The sequence below is a fragment of the Podarcis filfolensis genome (genome assembly GCF_964270895.1).
Source record: "Podarcis filfolensis genome assembly, chromosome: 2".
Lineage (NCBI taxonomy): Eukaryota > Metazoa > Chordata > Lepidosauria > Squamata > Lacertidae > Podarcis > Podarcis filfolensis.
The window spans coordinates 42367367-42385731 of NC_139605.1; the positions used below are offsets into that span (position 1 = coordinate 42367367).

At 40.1% G+C, this 18365-nt stretch overlaps 1 protein-coding gene across 6 annotated transcripts in view; it reads left to right on the top strand.

The window, feature by feature from the left end:
- The window catches only part of ARHGEF3 (Rho guanine nucleotide exchange factor 3), a 97933-nt gene that overhangs the window by 14950 nt on the left and 64618 nt on the right, over positions 1-18365 (top strand). For 5 of the 6 annotated variants that reach the window (XM_083603044.1, XM_083603047.1, XM_083603042.1 and 2 more), the window contains one exon: positions 9541-9607. The exons of the other annotated variant lie outside the window; for it this stretch is intronic. In XM_083603044.1, coding sequence (XP_083459170.1) covers positions 9541-9607 — 67 coding nt within the window. The remainder of the gene's footprint in view (positions 1-9540; positions 9608-18365) is intronic. 6 annotated transcript variants of the gene reach the window in all.

Genomic DNA, 18365 nt, shown 5'->3' on the forward strand with positions numbered 1-18365 from the left:
CAAAAAAAGTATTCTGAGATAGAGAATTAGTCTGGATTGTTCCAAAACACACATATCTGTGGTTTTCTGTTCTGTGAAAAGAAAGATGCTTTGCGTACTCAGAAATGCTTCATTGGCTAGAAAGAGTGTTTTGCTTCTCAAAGAAAACTTCCTTGTATGTTGCAGAGATGCTGAATTGTGATCCACATCGAGAGTTTGAATGGGATCATATATTTAATTTATGTTATGTCTAGAAGATTCATTCAAAAATTGTTTTGAAACACTTTGCAGGATTTTCCTCTCCACCAGAGTTGTGCTTAATATTTATAGACACTAGATTTCATAGAAACATAGAATTGTAGAGTTGTAAAGGACTTTGAGGGGTCATCTAGTCCAACCCCCTGCAGTGCAGGAATCTCAACTAAATCATACATGACAGATAGTCATCCAATCTCTGCTTAAAAACCTCCAAGGAAGGAAAGTCCACCACCTCCTGTCTGTTCCATGGTCAAACAGCTTTTATCATCAAAGTTCTTAGTGATGTTTAGTTGAAATCTATCTTGTAAGTTTAATCAGTTAGTTTGGGTCCTTGCCTCTGGAGCAAAACGAGGTTGCTCCATCCTCCATTTGACAGCCTTTTAGATATTTGAAGAAGTCTATCATATTTCCGAAGTCTCCTCTTTACCAGGCTAGACATACCCAATTCCCTCAACCATTCCTCATAAGGCTTGGTTTCCAGACACTTGATCATCTTGGTTGCCCTCTTCTGCACACATTCCAACTTGTCAATATCCTTCTTAAATTTTGCTTCCCAGAACTGGACACAGTACTCCAGGTGTGGTCTGACCAAAGCAGGATAGCATGGTACTGTTACTTATTTGGACACTGTACTTATGTTGATATAGCCTAGAATAGCATTAACTTTTTTTGTTGCTGCACCATACTGTTGACTCATGTTAAGCTTGTCATTTACTAAGATCCCTAGATCATTTTCACATGTACTACTGGCAATCCGGGTGCTCCCCATCTTCTATTTGTGCATCTGGTTCTTCCTAAGTGTAGAACCTTGCATTTGTCCCTATTCTAAACAAACAAATTTTTTTGATTAAGCTGTTCTTGCACAGTGTGTTCAGATGTGAAACATTTCTTCAAGGGAGACCATTCTTATCTGATTCCTGTGTAAAGTGGTGCTGTTCTACATTCTTTAACTATTATTTCTATAATGGGGATTTAACAACACTGAACAGCAGGGGGCAGACTTCACCAAGAATAGCTATTTGTTTTTCTCCTATCATTTCAACAATTGCCATAAAGGTGGATTAATGTTTTGTATGGGCTTTATTTTCATCTTAAATTAAAACTGTATCTCAGAAAACACAGCTTCATTGATAAACAGTATATTTGTATATTTGCTTAATTAAACATTTATATGAATTTGTCCAAGATGTTTGCTATTAGTTCACTGGGTGAGCTCCCGTTGCTTGGTCCCTGCTCCTGCCAACCTAGCAGTTCAAAAGCACGTCAAAGTGCAAGTAGCTAAATAGGTACCACTCTGGCTGGAAGGTAAACTGTGTTTCCGTGCGCTGCTCTGGTTCGCCAGAAGCGGCTTAGTCATGCTGGCCACATGATCCGGAAGCTGTGCGCCGGCTCCCTCGGCCAGTAAAGCGAGATGAGCGCCGCAACCCCAGAGTCGGCCATGACTGGACCTAATGGTCAGGGGTCCCTTTACCTTTACCTTTACCCTATTTTAAAGGTGTACACTTTTATGTATTTATGTGTTAAGGGGTAACTAAGTGATTTTGTATGTATACCCAGAGCTCATCCTTCCCTTGCTTAGTACTATCTAAGGAGGCCTGACTATATTTACCTGTTTTCTAATAAATATTGAAAGATGGCTTCTCAGCTTCAGCAGCATATTTCCTTTATTTTTCCCTTGGGGTATTTAGGGGAGTCATTTAAACTTTAGCATGTATGTAGTAATTTCTTTGGTGGCTTATGGGTATTAAGTGCTAATTTTCAGACGATGTGATAGTAACAGCAATAGACATTTTATATCAAATAAATGTCCATTTGGGTGGTCTGTTATAGCATTCTGTGAAGTCAAAAGTATGATGATCTTCGTCCAATGAATAAATATTCAGTTTTTGCTTGACACTGATACTCTGCAGTGAATATTATTCTTGTATCTTGTATCCTGATTCTGAACACATTTACTTGTAAGTGAAACTCTTGGATTCCAATCAAGCTTAACCTCCTGTGTTTAAGGATTATAGCTTCAGTGCGCTATACAGGCACCCTCCACTTACACGCATTGCATTTGCTCGCAACAGTGTTAGTGTGCATTGCCATGAAATAAATATATAATTTGAACCAGGACATGGTAGAGAAAAGGCACAAAAAGAGTGGTAGAGAGCTGAAGAGCAGGGGGGCGGGACGGGGCGCCACCCATCACTCATTCACCCTCCTTGGCTTCCTTCTTCCTGGCCAGCAAAGCTGTTGCATGGGGGGTGGGGGCGGTGCTCCATGCCTCTGTCTGCCTGCCTGTCCTTCGTTCATTCGCTCATGTAAGTTTTGTTCCTGGGGCAGGTCTTGAGAATCCCTCCGCCTTCTGATCATCATCACCCTCTTCCTTCCCGCCCCACAATCAGGCAGTAATATTATTGGGGTGGGGGTGGGGGAGAAACTAAGTAAAAAGAAGTCGTATCCAGCAACTTCTTTTTTTAAAAAAAAATCATTTTTATTTGGTTTTACAAATACAAAGTTATAGAAAAGAATCCAAATATATATCCATGTACAGAGATTCCTCCGAATCCCAGGACTTCCCCCCATCCCCTCCATCGGGTCCCATTTTTAACATTTAATACTGCATATTCTTTGATTTTCCAACTATTATATCAGTCCATATTATTCATGGTAATTGTTACACTACAAGTGAAATCAAAATCCTGCTAATGTTTCCATCTGCTCACAGTGGTCTCCTAAATATCTTATAAATTTTCCCCATTCATTTATAAAGATTTTATCCTCTTGGTTTCTGAGTTTTCCAGTCAGTTTTGCCATCTTGGCATAGTCTATCAGCTTGGTTTGCCACTCCTCTCTAGTAGGGACTTTGTCTTCTTTCCATTTCTGGGCTTGGGTGGAATGAACGGGATCTGCCAAGAAAGAGACGCTTCCCAGTCTCTCTCAACAGCACCCTCTTCCCTGCTTTTCATGTATGTGCATGGAGTCCGCAAATGTAACCCACGTGTAATTGGGCAACACCTGTATTTCAGTTGTTTATCGAAGAGTTGTTTCATTTAATTCTAATATGGTGAATGAATGACACTGCACAAAATGCAACTCGACCAGCTCAGGGCTGAGCTGATAGCATAGAATCACACAATGTAAAATGGCAAGTTTTTTTAAAAGATTGGTTGAAGAATTCTGGAAAGTTCACTACATTTGCAATAAAACAGAAATTCCTGGGCACTCTGTGTTTCCAAGATAAGCAGAATTAAAACTGATTCATGATATGCATGCCAGTTTGTGTTCCTGTCACTTCTAGTTATTGATAATAGTACAGTGCTAGGATTCTCGTTATAGGAAACTCTACAGAATGAACTGTGTAAATTAAGCTGGATTCTGTTCCTCCCCTCATCATCCACTGTCAAATTCATATTCCTTGTTTACTTTCCTTTTACTGCATGACTCAGATTTTAACAACCAAGCGCAAGTGAAAACATTGTTCTTTCATGTTCACGTTCTGGATTACATTTTTGAGAGAAGGCGAACTTGCTTTAATGTCTGCAAAACAAATTGTCCTCTAAACTGAATGTTTGTTTTCAAAAGCACAATCCTTTTTCCATTTTAAGATGGAAGAAAGCAAGTTATTAAAAAACAAAAATAAAGATCTCTGATCTCCTGCTTGCTCCTGACTGTGTATATTTTAAAGAGAAATACTACATGGCTAGCTGTTCAGTGTTAGGAAGGGTGAGCAAACCAAAATGTGGATGTATTTAAATGTATAGCTAAAAACGGGACAAGTCACAGGAAAAACATAGGAGGAAAGACATAGTATGGTGTGTGTGTATGTGTTTGCATGTGCACGTGCATGATGGGGATAGTGAAAACATGGATGAAAAATACAAAATAAACCACCATGTAATTTCAAACATGCTCTGGCATAAATAGCAGTAAATGGTTACGTCTGATGTAAATAGTTTCCACATGTTACAAGGAATTATCTAATGTTGGGTTTTGCAGACTTGTGAGCTACTGCTACACTGTAGAAATACAAGTAAGTCATTGTGCTTTAATCGGTTTTGGAGTGATTGTATCAACTCTGTGTTTTAGTCTGAACACTTTTCATTCTAGGAAAACTAGAACACTAGACATTTTTCTTTGCTCTAAAGCAACTGTGGAGGTGGTAAATTGGTTTGAGGCTACACTACTGAGTGGAGGTTGACTTCACCTGCTGCATAGTTTCCTTCCTGCCCTCAGCAGCTTTTAGCTGTGGTGGGAAGGGTGTGTGTGTGATAGATAGATAGATAGATAGATAGATAGATAGATAGATAGATGATAGATATACTGTAGATAGACCGTAGATGTAGATATATAGATACATATTCCATTAGTGCAGAGGGAAGGCTTTCCTGCACCCCAGCACTGTGGCCCCAATCCAGTTTGGGCCTGTCTGTAACTGCTTTTGTGCTCAGAAAGAAGTCATCCAGATCCCCCATGTTTTGTTTGGTTGTCATTGAGGAAGTATCTACGCATTACTGTTTACTTCAGCTCCACTGTGCTCCCACCACGGGTGTTTGACGTTAACCACAATCCATACTTATCCTGTAGCTTCTTGAGAAAAACGCCTCAAATCAGCTGCCATCCGATTGGAAAATTCAAGTCGTGGTTAAGCTGAGGTATGTACAGTTGAGATAGCCATTGCGCATGCACATGTGACATCTTCCTTGAGCAGGAGTAGTGCAGCGTTTGCAGGTGCAGGGAAACCCATCAGGTAATGTGCATCAGGTGAAGATACCCCCATCCTATGTCTAGTGTGTATGGCAAGTACAAATGTGACTTGAAACACCCTGCTGCATTTCAAACTGCTAATGTGTACATACTCTGAATATGATTATCTGGGCTGTGTCATTTTACAGAGCTGGTGTGGAGTTTGTGGGACTGAATGCTCCTCCTGACAAAACAATTAAAATAAAATAAAAATCCCTCTGTATAGAAAACTACCATACCTGGGAGAAAGGGCTTAATAGAGCTGTCTTTCCGACTTGCTGGTTTTTTTATGTGGTTTCTTTTTCTTTTTTCTTTGTTTGCATGGAGAAGCATTAAGAAATGTTCTTCCGCACCCCCCCCCAATCTAGTACACTCTACGGCAGGGGTGGGGAACCTGTGGGCCTCCAGATGTTGCTGAACTACATCTCCCATCATTCTTGACTATTGACTATAGGGTATGAAAATAACATGTTTCAGAAAATAACAATTATATTTTAAAAATCATGCAGTGTAGATTTTGATGAGGCTTGTGTGTGTTCTTCTCTTAGCTGACATTCTGAATGAAGAAGCTTCCCAGGGAATTTCATCAGGTATTACTCGGGTGTATTCAGTAGCTTTCTCTGTAGAAATTGCCATGACAACACTGATGCAAGAAATATTCCTACAGGAACCCAACTGTGACAACCAATAGCTTGAAAACATTTTCGTTTTGTTAGATCTTTCATTAGGTTAATAAAATGACCCTGCAGAGATAATGCAGCAAGTATTCAAAGTGCCCGTTTTACCAGGAAATGAAAATTAAATCTATATGCAGAATATTTTGCCGGGAAGCTCTTGAGTGAAATCTAAGCCTAAACATTAGTAGTTTTTAAATCCAGTTTTAAGAAAAGAATACAATGCAAAAATACCAGGCTCTAGGTAAGCCGTACCGCCTAAGTATCTGAAATGGCTAGGCTATTTGGATTAACTCTGTGATAGTAAAAAATAGAGCTATTTTCCCTGCTTAGCACTGGCATGAAGGTGAAAGGCAGTACAGGTGGCCCTCATAATGCAGGATAGGCACCACACAGTTGGAGCTTAAAGTGGGCTCAGCTAAGAGGTCATTTTTGGTAATTGTTGAATGATTGCATTGGAAAAATGAGTGGAGAAATGAACTAGTTGCTTCTTCTTGTTCAGCATAGGTCTCTGAACATCAGAGTGAATACAGACTGATTCTACCCATCCCTTTTGCCTGCTGTTGTTTTTTTGCCTGCTGATATCGAAACTGATATCAAAAGCTGATATCAAAACTTCCACAGGTGTTGTCTGTCCTGACTAGAATTTAATGTCCCCAAACTTCTTGGACAAAGATTCCCAAAGTGAGGTGGACAGCTCCTAGTACCAGTAAATTAATGCTTTGGCAAACTTCCCAGTTGGTGCAAGGCTGAGCCCTGAATCAATGTCAGTTTCAGAAGGAGGCTGAGTTTAAGTCAGAGGGGAGATTCATTCCTGGTATTGGTGGTTAACCTTGGTAAAACAGAGCTACCTTTTATGGATTGGATAATCAGAATATGAGTGTATGCCTTTGAAGGATGATCAAGATCAGGAAGTCCCTGGGCCTGACAGCAGCATAGCTAGCAAATGCCCTGCACTCAGGGGTGGGGCAAGCCGGGTCAGAGCACGTTGCATGGAACCTCCACGGAGTCCGCAAGCCCCACGTTGCCGTTTTGGGCAGCGCGGAGCCTGCAGGTGCCCGAGCCACCGCGTCACTCCCCAGGAGAGACGTGTGCCTTGGGCGCACTGCAGGCCAGGCCCATGGTCACCTCCCTCAGTGATGACACCCGGGGTAGCCCGCACCCACCACACACCCCTTCCTGTGCCACCAGGGCTTGATTGCCTGCTGGATGGATTTGATCTTCTCAGTAGCCCATTAGATACTGTGTTTATCTTTTGTGTGTGTGCGCGCGCTACTAATGACTACGAGTCACTTCAAATCCAGGGTGACTCAAGAACACAGAGTGTACTGATTATGGTTTCCATGCCCACCCCCACCTGTGTACCCATCCACTGATTAAAATAATTCAGTTGGACTTTATTCCCCCTCCCCTGCAAAACCTCAATATCATGTTTCTTGTTTCAAAACAAAATAAAATCCACATAATTCTATGAAATTGACATTCTTGGAAATATGATTGTTCTATCTCTCTTGAATGGAAGCACTTAAATTGCTTTTAGATAGTAGATCTAAATGATGTGTAATTCTTCCCTCCTCCACATACCCAAGTGCAAGGTGTTGCAAACTACAAGATCAGTTTGACTCATAGTCATTTGGAAACTATGAGATGACTCTAGTGTGTTCCTAAACTAGCCAACAAATCGTGCCTTTCGGGATACTCTCACTAGATGAGCACTTGACTATGTTATCAAGTCTGCATGTGCCCATAATTGCACAATATACACTAACATGAGTGCTAGAATTATGACAATAAATAAACCAGAAGTGTGGTCAAAGTATGTATTTGTTCAGATCCATTTTTATCTGTTTCCTAAAACAATAAAGTTGATTATTTTCTTTACAGAATGTGCCAAATTGAAAGAAAGTTTGACAAGTTGTTCTAGGTAAAGTTTACATTGCAAAAGTGCGTGGTCGGCTCTTGGGAGTTGTCTAAGGAAAAAGAGTGCTAGATGCTGGTAATTCTAGAAGTTAATTGGAGTTGTGTCCACTTGATTCATGCTGATAACAAGAGAATTGGCTGTGGTAGGAAAACAAGCCCCCCAAGTATAAGTGTTTCTTTTTCCTCCACATGTAATAGACCACAATAAGTTAATCATTCCCTGCCCCCGCCCCTCCAGCCCAGTGGGACACAGGTTGATTTCACAGGCTTCAACACTTTGTTAATTAGTAATTGTGGCCTGTGAATGTGGTGTTAAGATTGTTTCCATTTCCTGTGAAGGTGGTTTTGACAATGCAAACACAGTAACAGCAGAAGACAACTATCCTCATGATCTGCGAAGTGGTTTGCTCTGACTGAAACATCAAAGGAAAGGTAGTGTGTTAAAACTGGCAAAAATAGAATTCAGAGTAGTAAGACTGATCTCTAGAAATATATCTATGGCTATTTCCATATAGCCTAGAAAACGTAGCTTGCATAATTTTTTTCAGGCTTAATTAGTTCGTGAAGATAACCTATAAACAATTACATGTCCCACTGAAAAGCTCCAAGCTTTTGACTCAGATGTTTGGAAGAATGCACAGCTCAATTTCACATGTGCAGGGTCCAGATGGCCTGTTTCCTTTCCATTCCATCCTCCAAGTACAGTCATACCTTGGAAGTTGAACAGAAATGTTTGGAAACCAAAGCGTGGCTTCTGATTGGCTGAAGGAAGCTCCTGCAGCCAATTGGAAGCCGTGAAAGCCCTTTTGGACGTTCGGCTTCCAAAAATAGTTCACAAACTAGAGCGATCACTTCCGGGTTTGCAGCCAAACATTCAAGAACTAAGCTGTTTGAAAACCAAGGAACGACCGTATTTAATTTCTTCGAAGTAGAGTTATTGCAATTTTCAACCACTGGTATTCAGAGGTATACAGTGGAGATAGAACATAGCCATCATGGCTAGCAGCCATTGGTAGCCTACACATTCATATTAAACCATTTTACCGTAATGAAAAGGAAATATCTCAGAAGTACAGTTAGTTAAAAGAAGGTAATAGGAGACGAAAAGAGTTCATGTACGAGAGGACTGGTTCTGTTGCTAAACCATTGTTCAGTGAGCTTTGGAGAGCCTCTGACTTGCACACATACCCTTCCTTCTTCAATGTGGCCGCGAGAAAGAGTTTGGAATGTTTCCACCTCCATCCAGCCCAGACACTGAGATCTAGCTCTGAGGGCCTTCTGGTGATTCCTTCATTATGAGAGTTGAGGTTACAGGGAACCATGCAGAGGACCTTTTTGGTAGTTGTGCCCTCCCTGTGGAACACCCTCAGATGTCAAACAGATAAACAGCTATGTGATTTTTAAAAGACATTTGAAGGCAGCCCCCGTTCAGGGAAGTTTTTAATGTTTGATGTTTTATCGTGTTTTTACTATTTTTGTTGGGAGCCGCCCAGAGAGGCTGGGGCAACCCAGTCAAATGGGTGACAGGCAAGCAAGCAAGCAAACAAATCCCTTTCTGCTTTAGATTACCTACAGATTACTGTGTTGTCTGATTCTGGACAAATGTGATCAATCATAAATATGGTTAGTTAAAATAATCCCAACTTCAAACCGTAGTTAATAATAAAATAAAATAAAATAAAAATTATTATTATTTCTACCCCACCCATATGAACTTGGCTTGTTTCAACTAACTGAGGTTAATCTTAACCACACTTTGACCTGATTTGGATGACACAGGATGCTGCAGCTACTCTAAAATGGAAGTGGAAGCTTTTGATATATTCATTCTTATAATGCTAAACCAAGGTTTAGTGTCCCATTGCAAATCATGCCTGGGAAAAAGCACTGAGGTGTTGTTCTCCAGTCCATTTTGATAAGGGACTCTTGACAGCTAAAAATGCAGGAAACAAATGCTTTCTTTTGTTTCATCTTGCAGGCCTAAACAGCAGCAGCAGAACAACTTTTCCTTGTTTACTTCCACCAAAGGCTGGAATTTCAGAGGGGTAAGGGATTTTGTTTTAGATGATTGATTTGTGTTTGTATTTTTATTTCTTACACTTATTTCCACCTACCAGAGTGTAATTTACAATGCAAACTGAGGTATGATGAAGTAATTAATATTATGCAGAGTCAGACCTTTAAAGGCCCCTGAAAATAAAACTTCAGAAACAATTGTTTAACTTGTACTTTTGTCAGGGAGCCAATAAATTATTGTGTACTGTATGGCACTTTCATAAGAGGTTATATTTACGCTGGCAGAATTGTTTTAATGTAATCAAATTCTCAGAGAATAAAGGAATTTATCATCTTCTGTAGGCATTCTTGGTCGACATGAATTATCTAGACCCATTCCAATCTGGGTTCAGCCTTGACCATTGGTCCTAGCTTGTCTTGGTCACTTTGATGGATGACCATTATTGAGAGCAGGACAATAGGATGCAACTTTGCTCCTGCTTCTCTGTCTCCTTGCAGCTTTCAATACCATTGGCCATGGTATCTCATTGACTGGTTCCATGGGATGAGAATTGGGGATACTATGCTACATCGGTTCCTGTCCTGCCTATGTGGCAGAAACCAGAGAGCAGCATTGGGAGAGGTCCTATTTTATGCCAGATATTATTTGACATCTATATGAAGCTGTTGGGAGTGTTCATTAGGCGATGTCCGTAACATCTGAATTGGGAGAGGTTGTGCTATGCCCTGGACCAGTGTATGGATGGTGGCAAGTAAGCTTCAACTGAATTCTGGCAAGACAGAGGTACCGTAAGTGGTTCCCATATCCATGAAATTGGCCAATTGCCTGTCCTGGGCAGGAACTCTGAAGGAGTAGGAACACAGTCTGGGGATGCTTCTATATCCATTGCTGGAAGCCCAGCTAGCCTCAGTGGCTAGGAGTGTCTTCTGTCAACTTCAGACTAGGATAATTTGTCCACAGCAGTTTAGGCACTGGTGATTTCAAGATTGGATTACTGCAACACACTCTATGTGGGGTGGATCTGTGCTGGATCTGGGGTGGGGTGGACCTTGTGCTGGATCTGGAAACTGCCAAGAGTGCAGAGTGCTACTGGATCACAGCTGACAGGGGTGTTAAAATATCTGCAACGGTTGCTAGTTTGTTGCCAGGCCAAATTCGAGATTTTACTCTTAGTATATAAAGCCCTCAACAGTTTGGGACCACTTTATTTGGAAGCATTGCTTCACCCAAAATATGTCCACTTGACCCCTTTGATCTGAGGAACTGGCATTTTTACAAGTGCTACATAATGTTTTTTCCACACTTGCAAGGAAATGATCCTTCAGTGTGGTAGGACATACTCTGGAACTCTGCCCATTGACATTTGACAGGCACCTTTGCTGTATTGTTTTCTGTGTCTGCTAAAACCATTTTTGTTTTGGTATGAGCACCCAGACATCTAATTTTGATACGTATTTTAATATGTAATTTTATTTTATTCTGTATATTTTTATAGTTGCTGATTTTACTCATATTTTAAAATTATTATGTCAACTTGTTTTTATCATTTGATTTTATCTCTATTTTTAACGTATATTTTATAATATTGTATGTAAACTGCTTAGAAGTTTTGATGATTAATCACCACATAAACCTTGTTAAATAAAATAAATATTCATCTATGCTTTTTTTTATTCCACAGGTGTTGAATGACACCTAAACACATCTAACGAAACAAAATACAATTGATAATTTATATGCCCCATTGAGATATGTTACCCAAAGATAAAATGTTAGTAAATGACTACTTTAGCATTCAATACATTCATGCCAGGTGTTTGCTGTTTATTGTGCAATGCTGTATGCAATTCTGAAGGTACCAGAATATGCTTTTCTACAGAATTAAATTGTCAACCTTTTAAAATGTTTCTACAAAGCCATATTTTTTTGCATGCTAAAGATTCTGATTGTCTTTAAAAAAAATGTTTGTAATAAACCTGCTTTTCAGTTGCCTTACCTTATGAAGCAGAGATATAAACATGCCTTTTACCCACAGGCCCTTAACAGCTTTGGAAGAAGCCAAGATATTAAACCATGGTTTAAAGTTGGTTTAATAACCTGGCTAACCATGGTTGCTCAGCTTGTTTACTCTCTTATGTGAACAGAGGGTGTGTGTGCAGGCAAAAGGGTTGTTCATACCTTTGAAGCAAAAGATATGATCATCTAAACTCTCTGTATGGATATGCTACAAAAGAAATATTATTTCTGCAGTGATATGCTGCAGTGTGGTTGTGTTGTAATTTCCAGTTCCCTAGATTGGGCAAAATCCAACATTGTGCAAGTAGACTTCTGTTTACACAGTGGGATTTCCCCTTCCCTTCCTCTCCTCCTCCATGCGGCCCCCTCAATCTGCTCTGGAAATTTTCCTAATTCTTCAGAACAGATTTTCGGAGCACGTTTGGCTGCAGGGGTGAAGAGAGGCAGGGGAAATTCTGTTGTGAGGGTGGAAGTCCATTCTGTTTGTGCACAAACACCATAAAACCCATCATTCTTCTACTATGGTTTGAAATGTTCCTGACGCCTTAGGAAAAGTTTGGAACAAAACAAAAAAGCATTCATCAGTAATGCAGCTCACCTGCTTGGATTTTGACTTGGTGTAGTGAGATCTGTGTAATAACCTGAGAGCCAACTTTCTGTCAACAGTGCTACCACATTTGGCACCAACATTCCTTTTAGTTTTTTGTACACATTATTCTCTTTCTGTTTTATGGAAATTCATAAATCTTTCATCCAGCTGCAGAGAATTGATTATAGATCCCGTAGGTATGGGTAAAGTGAGGACAACTAAAATAAACTGGACTATTAAATGAGTCAAGTTCTTACTTGTTTAAAGACAGTAAAAGAGGTTAGTTTTTACTGGTGACAGCACAAGGAGTTTGCTCCCTGCACTTTAGTAACAAAACAACGAGTCTTTTTATGGTGTGTTGTAGCCCCAGGCCCAGGGGCTAGATGTGGTCTTCTCTATCTGACCCTCAGAACTCTTTGCAACCCAAGTACTTTTGCCTGGTTGGTATGTCATTGAACTCTCGTAAAACCTTTTGCCCATCTGAATGGAGGATAGAGTGGGTGTAAAAACAAGCCTACAGTTTAAATGCAAGTGAGAGGAGTTTGACAACTGCTGGGGTGTGAAGGGTGCTAGATGTTCCCTGGGGCAAAGGAAGATAAGTCATTTCAGCTGTAAACTGTCACAGGGCTCTTCCATCTTCCTGGTAGAAATCCTAAACTTTATCCTGCAGATTTGAGTAACTTGAGAGCTACGTCCCTGGCCTGCTCAGCCATGATAGAGGGGCAAATGACCAGTGCCCTTTGTTACAGGAGTTATCCCTAGGACAGTGACCCCAGGGGGTGGCAGAAATACTTGCACTGGCAGAAAGTTCATGCTATGTTGGATTCAAACATTTAGCCATTTTTTTCACTTTACGGATTTCAAAACACCTTGAGTACACCATCATTGGATTTTCGCCATATGTGAAGCATTAGATGAATTGATACTTGTTTTCAGTTATTTAATCTGTCAGAAAGAGAGATATTTGAAGATTGCTTTACCTTTGAACATCTATTCTACCTTTATTCCCTAGATTTAGGAAAAGGTACTACTGTTAAGAGATTTTTAAACATATTGCAGAGTTTATTTTTGCAATAGATATTTCCTGTCTTGAATGTATTGATGTTAGTGTCGGCTAGTGACAATGTAGGATGATCCGGTCAGTTTAACCTCTTCAGCCTGGAGTTGTTTTTCTGGGGTCCCCACTTTCTGGGGTCCCCCTCCAAAGATGCTTTGCTTCTATTTTTGTATCAGATTAATAGTTTAGTAGCGAATTGTGTGAATGTTGCAGAAAATTTATTTCTTGATTTCACTAAACCCTGTGATAAAGTGACCCAAGATGTTTTGCTTAGCCAATTGGATAAATGTGAGGTAGATGATAATATCAGGTGGATTCAAATAGTAACTATTACTTATTTAATTTATGTATGGCCCTTCATCTGAAGGTCACATTGCAGTTTATAATATATAAATACAAAATGAAAACACAAAATAAATAACATAATAACAGGGGGGAAACAATAGCAACTACAGTACCCAAGTACAGTAGATTCTTGTAGACCAGTAGCTCTAACCTCTGTGTCCACCCTGAAACCATTCACAAGCTGATGTGGCTGGATCTTTAATTATAAGTATTAATGACATTTAAGTAAGTTTTTTTTTAAATCAAAACTTGCAAGATTTTAATTCGTTTCTATTTTTGCAGTTCGCTGAAGACTGGATGTACTTTATTGAAGCTGGGTTTTATTTTATATCCTCCTCCTCTTTCATTTCCTTTCTAGTGTTTCAGGCTGTTTTGCAGAAGCATTTATTTAAGTTGCAGATGTGGCCACCTCTGTTGAAGGAGTAATAATTTGACCAGGTTATTGACAAAAAAATCTGCATGAGCTGAAGGCCAACTTTGGATTCCCATTGATTTGTTAAACAAATTTATTTTTAGATAGCTTACTTCCTAAATGTTGTTGAAGTCCCCACTCTAAGATAGTATTTACACAAAAAAGTCCTACATTTATCATTGTGTGGATGACTGGCTGGTGGCGCTGTGTCTAAACCACCAAGCCTCTTGGGCTTGCTGACTGTAAGGTCAGCGCGCCGGGGTAAGTTCCTGTTGCTTTGTCCCAGCTCCTGCCAACCTAGCAGTTCGCAAACATACCAGCGCAAGTAGATAAATAGGTACCACTATAGCAGGAAAGTAAACGGTGTTTCCATGGTTTAGTCATGCTGGCTGCTCGAAAAGCTGTCTGCGGACAAACACCAGCTCCCTTAGCCTGAAAGCGGAGATGAGCACCCCACCTCATAGTTGAATTTGACTGGACTTAACTGTCCAGGGGTCCTTCCCCATTACCCGTGAGTATGGTTCGTAAAATACTTTGCTCAACCAAAACAGCCACATATGTCTCCTGCAGAAACTGCTTTATCTGAAAAAAAATAATATTTGAATAAGCCTTAATGTACCTATATATATCCTCCATTAATAAGCTATAACTTCAAAGCTGATAAGTTGGATCCTAAGCAGTAGGAGATGGGTCATGATTTATTTATTTATTTATTTATTTATTTATTTATTTATTTATTTGGCATAACAGCAGAGAGCCAGGTCTGAGGGAGCCATAGGATATGGCATAAGTACACTTCTCTCCCCTGATCTGCCTCTTGGTGCTGCTTCATTTTGGCCTCTCTGTGGTTGTGTAGTATTCCATTGGCATAGCAATGGAATAGTAGCAGAGGTGCAGCTCAGTGCATGCTGGTGAGATGATGTCTGCCAAATCCTAAAGCTCCTCAGCTTGCATATCAACCTAAATCACATTTGCAGAGTGTTTGTCAGGTTGGTTGTAGCACATGGGTGACACTTAACACTGTCTATTGCCGTTAGTAATTTTGTCCTTCATGTGAGCTGCATGCATTCTGTGGAAGGATCCTAAATGTTTTTACACATTACTGGTTTTGTTTATACGAACAGACCACTGGAACTATTGTTAACTACAATCAAAAGATTGATTTCTGCTGGAACAAGAGAGTTTATTTTGGCAAGAAGGAAGAGATGCTATCAGAAACTCATTGTGTGGTGTTTGTTTAACAGATGGTTGTAGCCAATTCCAGACAAAATTCAAAAACACTGGTTAATCTATCTGTGTGTGTACTATACATAATGCAGTATATTATTAATCTCAGTTAAATTCAGTGTTGCCCATAATAAAAAAGTGACAGCTAAGCAACTCCCCTCCCCCCAAATTATTACATTGATTATGTTAAATGCAGTTTTCGGAAAGACTTTGCTGCTTATTTTAGGGAAATCTTATGTTTTCTTGCAATATTTCTTGTTTGTTTGTTAGTTTGTTGTTGTTTTTTAGGTTGATGGATTTACACAGTGACATCAACGTGCACGGTGTTTCACAAAGTATTATCACTTTTAATTTGTATACCGTCTTTCTGTCTTACAATACTCAAGGCGGTTTACAAGCTGAAGAAACAAAGAATGTACACCTTATAACAATCTAATGCAATCTTGCACGGCGTCTGTATGGGCTGCGCATGTACATACTGACTGCGCACACCCTCGGCCGCTCTACAGCTGGGGGGAGGCAGGGGCCATCTTGTCACCTCCCCAAGTGGCACCTGGGGCAGTTCTCCCCCTCCGCCCCCCACTTAGTACGCCCTTGGTCACAGAATCAGTGCAAAATTATCATACTAACCCCACCTTAAGCACTGCAATGTGTCTTTAAAAGCTTTCTTTATTCAGCCTGCTTTTAATACCTGACAGGATATTCCAAAGCCTGTCTGGGAAGCAGTGAGGCATGATGGAGTAGCAGGGTTGCTTCTGTATCCACAGCCCTGTCCCTCATATGGCTCAAGTAAGAAGCTGGAGGGGATAAAGTGCTATCGCAGCTCCAGGCTGGTAGTGGGATCAGCTCTGGATCCTGGGACAGCTCAGCTTCTTCCCTGTCCTCCAGTGCCCTGTTTGAGGGCTTTCCTTGGGCTGCCACCGGTGGGGATTCTACTGGCAGTACTTCCACTTTCTCCAAGGTTAATTTAGTTCAACCCTCTGCAATGCAGGAATCACAGCTAAAGAATCCTTGGCAGATGGCCATGCAACCTTTATTTAAACACCTCCAAGGAAAAGAGCCCTCCACCTTCCAAGGCCATCTATTCCACTGTTGAAAGCTCTTAGCTTCTGGAAGTTCTTCCTACTGTTAGCAGGAATATACAGATTTGCCATCACTGTTCTATGTTACAATGTGCTCCTGCTATGGCCAGTAACTCCAGAGTATAAATGTGGATATTGTAGGTTATAGCATTTCATGTGTGTGTTGTAGGTTCTGTCTACAAAGTGTTATTTAGTTCAGGGATAGCAGATCTTTTTTTTTCTATGAAGAGATGTTGAGCCCTGTGTGGATGAGGGCCATCTGATTGGATGTACTAAAGAAAGGAGCAAGATTAATGTTTCTGTACACCACACTATTAAGAAGATAAAGAGACTCCTCATGGATTAGATCAAAGGCCAATCTAGCCCAGCATTCTTATCCCATAGCGGCCAGCTGCAGTATCCATCTCCCACCCGCATTCCCCAGCAGTTGTTGTTCAGAGGTATACTGGTAATGTACAGTTATAGCTCTCTCTCTTTTAACAAAGGAGAAAGCAGTAGTAGAAAGTATTGAAAGGTACAAAGATGGTATTTAGGATAGCTTTCATAGCATGCAAAAACAAGATTGCTTTTCAGTGACTCCTTATGAACTTCAAGCTTAGGTGCTAATTAAAAAAAATTTCAGATGCTGCAGACTTTACAGAATTGTCAGCAAACAGATACTGTTGGACTCTCAACACTCATATCATCCCTGACTTTGGTGCTTTCTGGCTTGGACTGCTAGAAGTTGGAATTTTACAACTTCTGGAGGGCCACAGGTTCCCCATTCCTGGGCTACACATTAAAAACTAGCTAGGTTTGAGTGCAATTTCCAATGGTATATATGTTTTTGAATTTAAAATTTTAAGAGCACAATTTCTGTCTGCCTTTTACATGAGATGAGTTTAATGATTAATGGGATTTCAATTGATTATTTTAAAAACCTTTTCAGACAGAAGGCTAAAAATTGTCTATCCAGGGTGTAGCCATCCCTTAGATAGTTCTAGAGTTAATGATCAATTAATCCTCCCACCCATTCTGGGGTATGGCAGTAAGTTGTTGGCTAACAATCCTCTTTTCAAATATCCTGTCAGCCGTGTATGTACTAAGTAACTGAGGCAAACCACTATGTTATTTCCTCAATCTCTCATTTGCAATATGAGGATAATACATATGACTTCTAAAGGGCTGTGTGGTAGGATTTACTGAGAAAATGTAGGAACATTTGAACACTATATAAGTGTGAAGTATTTTATTTTTCTTAAAAATGAAAAACAAACAAACCTGCATTTACTGTAAGACATGAAAAGTTTTCTGTTATTGCATACTGTATAGTATATTCTATTACTGTATAGTGTCTATTACTATACTGTACAGGTCTTAATAGTGGGGGATAAACAACTTGGATGCTTGATACAGTACATTATCTTGGTGATGGGTTTTAACTTCCTGTTCTTAAGTGTAGCTACCAACCAGCACAGTCTTCTGAAGATAAGGCAGATTAAAACAAAGTTAAGCAATGCCTCTAAAATATCCTATTAATATTCATTGGATACTTTTAAAACATTTCAACTAGACTGCTCATAGGTGTGGCTTGTTGTAAAAAGTAAAAATGCCCCGCATTGCTATAAACCTGTCACTTCCCTGCTGTCCTGCAAACAAAAGATACTAAAATTTACAAGCAGCATGTGATACAAAAGATAAATTGAGTTGTTACCCACCCTCTGAAATGAAGTGCCCATGCTGTTACATTACAGATTTCCCATTGTTAATTATAGTCTGGGACAGGGTGTTGCTGTGTCGTCCTGTTGCCTGTTCTTTGTGAGCAACAGATGAACTTGACCTCTTTTCAGTTCTACTCACTGAGAAATGGGCTGCATGTTTTATGCCTCCTCCCTGCCACTGCCCCCACCCTTTTTGTTTACAGTTTGTAGCACACTGGATGTTCAGATCAATCTGTGATTGAAGGACATGTGCTTCAAAACCGATCAGAGCAATTTGGGGTCAGTGACTTTTTAAACAAACACTTCAGGTTTATCCTGTAGACAACTGAACAATGCAGAGGAGTGGAGTCCTGGAATT